The following is a 9,866-nucleotide window of genomic DNA, read 5'->3' as shown; positions in this document are numbered from 1 at the left end:
ATCCATCCATCCATCCATCCATCCATCCATCCACCCATCTATCCATCCAGCTACCCATCCACCCATCTATCCACCCATGCATCCATCCATCCATCCATCCACCCACCCATGCATCCATCCATCCATCTATGTATCTATCTACCCATCCAACCATCTATCCATCCACTCATCTATCCATCCATCCATCCATCTATCCACCCATCTACCCATCCACCCATCCATCCACTCATCCATCCATCCATCCATCCATCCATCCATCCATCCATCCATCTATCCACCCATGTATCCATCCATCCATCTATGCATCTATCTACCCATCCAACCATCTATCCATCCACTCATCCATCCATCCATCCATCCACCTATCCATCTACCCATCCATCCATCCATCCATCCACCCATCCACCCATCTATCCATCCACTCATCCATCCATCCATCAATCCATCCACCCATCCACCCATCTATCCATCCACTCATCCATCCATCCATCAATCCACCTATCCATCTACCCATCCATCCATCCATCCATCAATCCATCCACCCATCCATCTACACATCCATCTATCCGTCCATCCATCCATATCTCTCTCTAGACATTTATTCTTAGTTCAGGATCTCAATTCTCACAGGCTACATTCCCAGAGCAACTCCTCTTCCAGGGAGGCTCTGAAGGTAAGAGCCGGCAGGGATGCTGCCATCAGCTGCAGCTTCCTTTGGGTGCTGGAGCTCAGGGCAGAGGCTCCACCTTGTCCTTGGCAACCTCCCATATCTGCAGCACTGTCTGTGGCACTGTCTGCTATGGGCCAGAGCAGCTTGGGAAGGTTTCCGAGGTGTCCGCACGCAATGTGCACACTGGCAGCTGTGCTTGTGCAGCAGGAGAGTGAGTGGTGGTGCCAAGGGGCAGTGAAATTACCTGTCTTTTCCTCAGGAATGAGGCTTCCTGGGGACAAGCCCCTGAATTCCAGGGACCCCATTCCAGGGGAGAAGCTGCCACTAGGAAGAGAACTGGGCCCCAGGTAAGGGGAGACAGAGTGTGCTTCACAATTGTGCTCCAAACCATCTGAATTGTGCGGGGAACTATCAAATTGTGCTGTGGAAGCCTCACCTTGTACTGCCCCCTTCTCTCTGGGGCAAGAGGCAGAAGCCACCACCCTGGGCTCCAGGTCCATTGGCGGGGGCTGAGAGATGGCTAAGCCCTAATTGACGTGGGTAGATTCCGGCAGGCTGCAAGAGCATACCCCGCTCAACCCAGGTAGGGACGAGGACATCCCATGATCACACCTACACCTGGGGCCCTTGAGCTCCCTTTGCTCCCAAAGCCCATGCTCAAGCGGGAGGGCAGCATCTACCTCACGAAACAGGATCGGGAAGCTCGCACACACTCCCAGCATATCTGTCCGCATCCCCAGCTTTAAGCAGGCTGCCAAAGCCACCCTGTGCACCCCTAAGTCTGACGCCTTTCACTGCTGCCATGCGGCAGCACAAGGAGACCCTCTCCACACCTAAGACAGAAGGGTGGGGGGACTCCTGAATGGCTACGTGGAGTCCCCACTGTACTGAGAATCGGGGCTTCTGGATGGTACTGGTTACACGGCTGCAAACTGGTGAGAGGTTCCGAGGGTCAGGTGGATTGGGGGCCCGGACTAGGGGACAGAACCGTCCCTAGACCCTTGCTCAGGGCTAGAGATTAGAGTCTGTTGGGACAGGGTGGGGAATGAGGGAGGGTGGACCCTCTCTTCTTTGGCAGAGGGCTGGACTGGGTCTGGTGGCCACCATGGAGGAAGAGGCCAGGCCCAGAGAAGTGGGCAGGCTGGGCGTGGGGGGACAGCGGGCAGGGTGGGGGCTGTGGTCACAGCTCTGACTCAGGAGTGGTGGCCAGGAGGTATCCGCTTCCATAGCGTCCATTGGGGTTGCCACTGGTCTCCAGGGGTGAGGTGCTGCCGGGCCCCAGATAGGAGCGGTGGGTGGGCATGGGGGAAGGCGCCTCGCTGGGCACCTTGCTGAGGATGAAGCGAGTCTCATCATTCTCCTCTAGGTTGGAGATGTCCTTCATCATGCGGCCCTTCTTGTAGGACACGGAGAGGGTGTTGGAACCGTCGGAGAGCAGGTGGAAGTGTCGCAGAATGAAGACCACTGGCATGGGCAGCGTTGCCACGATGATGAGAGTGATCAGGAGGGCCATGGCCCAGTCGGGGAAATACAGGTAGCGCTCAGCAGCCTGGGGACAAGTGGCAGTGAGGGCTGCTGTCCCACCGTGACAACCACCCTCCCAGGGCTCTGGGACTGCCCCTCCCCATCTTGGCCCAGAGCCTGCATCCCTCTCCTCCTATCCTGGCCAGCAGAGATGGCAGTTACTAGGAGGTGCTACTTGATTTTAGTCTACCACCTTGGTTAAGGGGTCTCAGTCTCGCCATCTGTAAAGTGGGCGGGTAGTTCCACTCCATAGATGCGGAGAAAGCATGTGTGTTAGAAAGATTAGACGAGTACATTAATCCTCTGAGCCTCAGTCTCTTCACTTTTTGAGCTATAGGAACAATGCCACTTATCTCTGGGTTGTTGTAGATTACAAATTATGTGTACAAAGCACTCGGTGGGCCTGACACATAGCAGCTGTCCTCTAAAGGTTTACCCCAGTTATCTATTGCAGTAAGGCCTGGGCAGACACAGCGGTCCCTGGGGTTCCTGGGGCCCCACCCCTCACCTCCTCTTTGATCCAGGCGCTGTAGCCTGGGGGTGTCACCCCCAGTTGGATGATGCTGGCAGTGGTCAGCACGGCCATGCACAGCGGAGACACGAACTTCCACATGTAGAAGTAGAAGCGATAGGGTCGGAAGCCCAGCATCTCCGTCAGCTCCTGCATGAACCTGGCGGGCAGAGAAGCGGGCCCAGCAGTTGGTACCCTTACATGGTGCCTGCTCCTTCCCCTCAGCCACCCCCTCCAGGAAGCCTTCATCAGTCCTTCCCAGCCTGCCCCGTCATCACTTCAGTGCTCCCAGTATGAGGCCCGGCTGACTACCCACACCACACTCCACCCAGGACAGGACGCATCCCACGCGGCCAGCCCGGCCTGGGCAGGGGACCAGCACTAGAGAAGGCTTCCTGTCCAGAAACACCCAGCCCCTCACACTGGCCTGGATCGTGTCTCCCCCTGCTGGACGACAGCAGCAGATAACTTTACTAACACTCAAGCTACCACCTCTAACTGTTGGCTCTGCGTAGAATTCCAGGAGGCAGGCGGGCTGTGTACTTGAGAAACATACAAAACCACCTTTACCTCAGTTATGCCTAACTGAACCCTGGCAGGTCCTTCTGTGACAGATGCAAGCTACCATCGCAGCATCAATGAATTACCTGGGACTGGCACCAATGGATTAAATCACAGATATGTTCATATCACATTACCATTGTTAAAATGCCTGGACATGTCATTTGTGTTCATCTGTAGTTTAAATTATGATTGTTATTACGTCCACAACTAGATCTTGTAAATTCATGCAATACAAATAAAGTACAGTACTATTTCACAGATCTAAGTGGTATTTTGCTACTTTTCAATATACTTCTCTACACAACCCTATATATTTTATCTTACACGTTAAAAGATAATACTCTGGAAGTGTACGAAGGCATCACCAACCTGCCAATGGGGCCCGTGGCACCCAGAGTTAGAGCCCCTGTAGCAGTGCCTTCTAACGCTGGTGTTGAGGCAGAGGGGTGCTCCCTTCCCTCCCCTCCCTCTCCTTTCCTGTGCTCTCTTAAGACCCCTAGGAAAGAGCTTTGGCTCCAAAACCAGGTCCAGGCCTCGGGGGTGGTCAAACTGAGTGGGCTGGTGGAGGTAGTGGGCCTTGCAGAAGACAAGCACAACGAGGCCATTGCCAGTGCTGAGAGAGGAGCCAAGGGCTGGTCTTGGAGCTTCTTGGCAACAGATTTATCCTAAATGCGGAATGAGGCTGGGGACCGACAGTGGCGGAGGTCTGCCCTAGGCTCAGGCCATGAGACCAGATCCCTTTGTATCGCCGCGTCTTTTTACCCTGCCCAACCCCCAACAGGGGCCAAAACCACACCTTAAAATTGTGAAGTCTGTAAGTGAAGGCTGCTGAAATCCACAAATTCTTTGCCGGCAGGGGAACTGGTGTCTCCACCCGGTGCTTAACAAGCTTAGAATTCTGAAGAGGGTCAGGACCCAGGAAAGGGCCCATGGTAATTTAAGGAAGTCTAGGCTGGTAGTGGGACTCCTAGGAGTCCAGGACCTCTAGGTCCTTGGCTTGGCTCCGTCTCTTACTCGCCCAGGGGCCCCAGGAAAACCTGACTCCTCTCTAGCTTCAGTTCCCCAGGGCCAAAGGCCACTCCCCTACCCCAGCATTCCGATTCTGTGATCTCCAGCCCATTCACAAGCAGCCCTGAGCACACAGGCTCTCCGGGAAGTCGTAAGGGACAGAACCCTCCCCCTGCCTCCCCTCCCCGACGTCTCCCTTACTTCTTGGTCCCATAGATCCAGGCCACAGCGATGTTCTCAAGGATGACGATGACGGTGAGCGGCAGGGTGGCCGAGTAGTCATCAAACATGGTGACAAAGTAGTTTCCGGAGCGCTGGACGAACAACAGCCCCACGAAGAATGCAAAGACACAGCAGCCCACTACAGAGAGCCGGGAGGCCGGTGTGGGGGCAAAGCGCAGGGTGGGTGTGGCCCGGGAGTGTCAGGGGCACCCAGGTCCCTGCCGTCATGCCACTCCCCCAGTGGGCCAGCAGGCACAGCCCTGCAGGAGGGATCTGATGCTGAGGTGCTGGGCTCCCCCTCTACCAGGTGGGGAACATCGGGAAAGGCGGGCGCATCCGTGTCCTGTGTTCCACACCCCTCCTAGCACCTAGCCCACAGCAGCTGCTCCATTTAATTACTGCATCAAATTTAAATGATTTATCTGATTGTTCCTGCATTCTGTATTTCCACCTCTGTTTCTCCATCTGAGAACAGGAAGATATTTTCCTGGGGATGCAGGTGAGAGGGAGCCATGTACATAGCCCAGCTCAATTCAGCAGGGGCCATAGGGAACTGTGGACATGGCCAGCGACCCCAGGCAAGAGGGTAGAACAAGGTGGAGGGCTGGTGCTAGGAGAAGACACCTCTGCCCAAGACCACTCAGGAGGCCTTTGGGGAGAGAGCAAGAATACCCACGAGGCCACACTCCTGGCTGAGGTTGGGCCCACATTTCCAAATAGCTCTCTCCTCCTGGCTCCTGAGTACTGGTGGCTCAGTGACATGGCCAGGCTCCAGTTGTATCCCCATGGGGAGGGCTTTCAAACATGAGGTCGTGAATGACCTGGTTGGAACTTAATTTTTCTAAAATCAGAGCCAGAACAAGATTGTCATCCTTGGGGCAGGTGAGAGCCAAGTGGGGCTGTGGGGAGGAGTTACCTGTGAACATCTCCTTGGGCACCTTGAAAGTGTCGATGATGGGGGTGGTGATGCCCGCCATAGTCCCGATCATGCTGCCCAGGCCCAGGTTGATGAGCATCAAGAAGAACATGACAGACCAGAATGGCGAGGCAGGGAAGTGTGTCATGGCCTCGGTGAAGGCGATGAAGGCCAGGCCTGTGCCCTGCACAGACTGAGGGTGGGGCAGAGAGCAAGACCTTGTGAAGGACACCCCCACCCAGGAGCCCCCTGCTTCCTTACCTCTGCCCTTGAAGCTTTAGTAATCACTGTTCCTTCCTTCACAGGGATCCTCGTCTCCACCTAATCCTGTTGATTTGGGCCAGTGGCTCTTACACTTCAGTGGGCATCAGAATCCCCTCGGGGGAGTGCAAAGGTACCAGTTTTGGATCTCCCCCGCCCAGGAAACCTGGAATCTAGAGGCTGTACAAGGACCCCGCTGATTCTGATGAATTTGTTCACCTCTAGAGACAAACCTAAGATGAGACTATGATATTTCCTCCAATTGCACAACCATTCTGGCTGCTCCTAGCTCTGAAATCCTGAGCCTCAGACTTGGCTGTCACAGTCACAGGTTCAGCTGCTCAATGGAAGCTTGTTGGAACCTTTACAAGCCCTCATGCCTAGGCCTCCCCAGGGACAATGATTTGAGGGTAGGTCTGGGGGTTTACAAAGCTCATGACTGATTCTAATGTGCAGCCCAGGTCAGGAACCATTGCACTAATGCTTGGGCCCTGCCCACAGAGTATCTTAATACACTGGAGGCCGACATCATTCCCATGCTGTCCTGTAATGCCAGCGACCGGGAGGAAACATATGCCCCTCACCTGAGCATGTAACTCTGGTTATTTAGATGCTGTTGAAGTTGCACTGTATGAAAAATATTGCTAAAATCCTAGTTTTATTCAGAGGCTCAGGCCACACCCATAAGAACAGGGCAGGGTTTCATGGAACTCGGAAGGTAGAGTTCCTGTGTGCTGCCAAGTCACCAGGAGAAGAAACCAGGCAGGAGGTCCCCAGATAGGCTCTGGTTTCGGTCACCTGCGGAGGGGTCAGGATGTGGAACACAGATCCCTCAGTACAATGGAACTGACTTCTAACATAAAGCTTGGGCATCAGCTAGGGAAAGCTTGTGGACCTGTGAAGAAGGGCAGGGTTAGCCTAGGCTATGGGCACCTGCTCTGCCTCACAAGGGCCTTGGCTCCAGCCAGGTTCCCAGGACCCTGTGGATGTGTCTCTGACCTGTGATCCCTTCTAACAGACAGTGCTTAGCTGTGAAAAAGTAAACAGAAGAAGGCGTCTCAACTTGGGATTGAGCATTAATGAAGAGGCAGCATCTCTCTGCTCTAGCCCAGGGACTAAGGGCCATCATGGCAGCGGGATTTGGACGGGGACAGCTAGGAGAAGGGACAGAAGTCTTGAGGGATGAAACACATGGACTGGCTCACCCACTTACTAGCCATGAGACTTTGATCAAGCCCCCCCAATCTACAGGCCATTGGTAGGTAACCACTGGTAAAACAGGGGACACTACTCAACTCATGGAGCTGGAGAGGTCCAAAGGAGACAGAGAGCCCAGGGCAACACCAGCATATTTCATGCACCACAGGCCAGGCACTGTTAAGTGCATTACATATGGGAGGATGGTCCCCAGTATACAGGAAGTCCACTTAATCCACAGTGAAGGTGCCTTACAGCAACTGCGGGTTCTGAGATACAACATGTGTCTGCCTTGGCCCCTTGTCTAGACTTAAGCCAACTTCAGGGCAGGGGCTTTGCCTAACAGCTTTCCTCTCTCTCCCTCTGGACAAGTAAGTCCTTGCCTGTTACATAAACCAATGACTCCCTATGAAAAAGCTTTCCAAGGCTTTTTCCCAAGCTCCAGTCACCCACAGCCCATCTCTGGGTTCCTGCATGTACTAGGAATGACAGCCTTTCCCCGCACCTTATCAAGCTCATCCTCTAAGAGGCAGGGATCCAGCCCCAGAGCTGAGAATTTGTCCTCCTTCACGGTCATGATGACATTGTACATCTCCGCATAGTCCTTGGTGGTCAGGTGGGAGAAGTTGACATGGGGTGGGATGAGGTCTCGGCTCAGGACATTGGAGTTGAGGTACCCCAGGATTTTCTCAGCATTCCTGCAGCACAAAAGGGAGAGGCCCACGTAGGAAGGTAGGATTGGGATCTTGGGGGCACCTCCTAGACATCCAGGCAAGACCCCCTCCCCTCCATGGGCCACTGAGAGACATCTCTGAACTTGTCCTTGTGGGCTAAGGCCGGGAACAGACAATGTTCTGATCTCATTCCTCAGAGGAGTGGAAGGGACCTCTCTCTCTGCACGGCCCACTTACCATTCCTGGGTGAAGTGGGCAGGGGAAGGGGGACAGGAGGAGCGATGCTACCTACTCGACCACACACTTCTCATTCATGATGTTGGCCTTGAAGCCCAGCACTGCAAATACCACGAGGGTGGCCAACACCGAGGTGAAGAAGTTGATGAAGGACACCAGCGCAGCATCGAAGTGGCAGTTGTTGTCCTGCTTGTTGTAGCTAGAGAAGGCGATGACGCCGCCGAAGCCCAGTCCCAGAGCAAAGAAGACCTGTGTGGCGGCCTCTCGCCACACCTGTGGATCCAGCATCTTGTCCAGCTATGGGGAAGACAGTAGCAAGTGGGGGAAAACAGAGACAGAGAAGATGGTTGTACTCACCAGCCCCGAGGTCCCCTCCACACCCCTTTCTCTTAGCCTCAACGGAGTTCAAAGGCAACACAGCATACTAATACGAAGCCATGGCTGTGTGACCTTAGGCAATTCACTTAACTCCTCTGAGCCTCAGTTTCCCTACGTGTAAAGCACGAGTGACAAGAGTACCAACTAGTTTTTGGAGAGGAGATGAGATGAAATAAATGCTAAGTACTTACATAGTAAATTCTCAATTAATTTTAGCTGCTATCATTACTTACCTTGGAGCTGTCATACTAAGAAACAGGGATGTAGCTCAGTGGTAGAGTGTTTGCCTAGCATGTACGGGGCCTGAGTTCAATCCCCAGTACAGAAAAAAAGAAAAGAAACACAGCCAAGATCTTTACAACCCAAGGCAGTTCTATCACTTGGACTATGGTGTGCATCGTGCCTCCTGAAGTCATGTGATCAACAGCCTGCATGACAGTTTAACAGAACTGAGAATTCCTGACACGTTTCCCACCTCTCACTGTGGAAAACAAATCTTTCTTCTCCCCTGTGCCTACCTGATTTCCCTCTCCCCCGAGAAAGACACCCAAGGCTCATTCATACACATCTATATGCTCCAGGTCACGGCAGCTGCCTCCACCCCAACTTGGTACACAAAACCAAGATACCTCCTGGAGACAGGCAGACCATGCCTAGGACCTCCACCTGCTCTCAGCCCTCCCAGACCTCAACCACAGCACCATTTGAGGGTCATGGACAATTTCCAAAGCCACTTTCCTATCAATTTTCCTTTTATTCTTTGTCCCTTAAGGCAGGGGCCTGGAAAGCAAAGGTGGGCTGGGCCCCACCCTCTTCTACCTTCTAGCTATGGAGAGGCACACTGGTCAAACAATCCCATGAACAGACGCTAAATTGCAACTGTGACAAAGGCTGTGAAAGCCAGGCACCCTGTGCTCAGGGAGTGGCTGAGTGGGTCCGGAGGTACCCATCGGGTTTCTGTGGGAAAAGATCCTTGAGCTGACACCTCACAGATAGCAGTGGAGATTAGGGAAGGCGTATTCAGGCAAAGGGATTGTTGTAGGCCAGTGTTCTGAGTTAGCACAGAGGCTGGAGTGCAAATGGAGATGGACGCAGCCAGGCTGGCTGCAGCACAAAGGTCAGGCAGGGGTGGACCAGGCAAGGCTAGAAAGGAGGAGGCCAAGGCTTTGGAGATCCTTGTCTACATCCTAAGAAAGCATTTAATCTAGGAAATCACCACGGAGTGAACATGTCCAAAAGAAGCAGGTGGACACATCAAGGAAGCTGTGAGGAAGCACATTCAGGGGACCACGTGCCAGGTGGAGGTGGCTTTGCCTAGGAGACTTCATCAGGAGAAACGAAAGCATTGGAGAGGGATAGGGAGAGGTGACAGCCACATTTCAGGCCTGCAGGCTGGGTACACTGAGGTGGAACAGGGGAAGAGGAGTAGGCTGGTGGATTGGGCAGTGCAGATGAAGATGTTAGTTCTGCAGAGGGCGGGTTGAATGTGTCTTCAAGGCATTTAGGCAATGTCTATTTTCAGTCTTCAGCAAGTGGCAAGCCAATTTTTCCAGCACCATTTATTAAAGAGGCTGTCCTTCTTCCAGTGAGCTTGTTTGGCCCCTTTGTCAAAGATTAGGTGGCTGAGTGTGTTTGTGGCTGTGATTGTTTCTTCCAGTCTGTTCCATTGATCCTCAGGTCTGTTTTTTAGCCAGTACAATGCTG

At 53.4% G+C, this 9,866-nt stretch overlaps 1 protein-coding gene across 2 annotated transcripts in view; it reads right to left on the bottom strand.

The window, feature by feature from the left end:
• Positions 1-516: 516 nt before the first annotated feature.
• Positions 517-9,866, bottom strand: part of Slc6a17 (solute carrier family 6 (neutral amino acid transporter), member 17) — a 48,712-nt gene continuing 39,362 nt past the window's right edge. Inside the window, exons 6-11 of one of the 2 annotated variants that reach the window (XM_013516399.1) lie at positions 7,840-8,081; positions 7,379-7,571; positions 5,416-5,608; positions 4,479-4,638; positions 2,703-2,865; positions 517-2,219 (exon numbers count right to left, since the gene is read on the bottom strand). In XM_013516399.1, the coding sequence (XP_013371853.1) occupies positions 1,851-2,219; positions 2,703-2,865; positions 4,479-4,638; positions 5,416-5,608; positions 7,379-7,571; positions 7,840-8,081 (1,320 nt within the window). In that variant the 3' untranslated portion in view covers positions 517-1,850. The remainder of the gene's footprint in view (positions 2,220-2,702; positions 2,866-4,478; positions 4,639-5,415; positions 5,609-7,378; positions 7,572-7,839; positions 8,082-9,866) is intronic. The other variant, XM_005388913.2, reaches the window with a different exon arrangement.

This window comes from Chinchilla lanigera, unplaced genomic scaffold (genome assembly GCF_000276665.1).
Source record: "Chinchilla lanigera isolate Chin_1 unplaced genomic scaffold, ChiLan1.0 scaffold00034, whole genome shotgun sequence".
Classification (NCBI taxonomy): Eukaryota; Metazoa; Chordata; class Mammalia; order Rodentia; family Chinchillidae; genus Chinchilla; species Chinchilla lanigera.
This window is presented reverse-complemented; position numbering and strand designations above follow the sequence as displayed.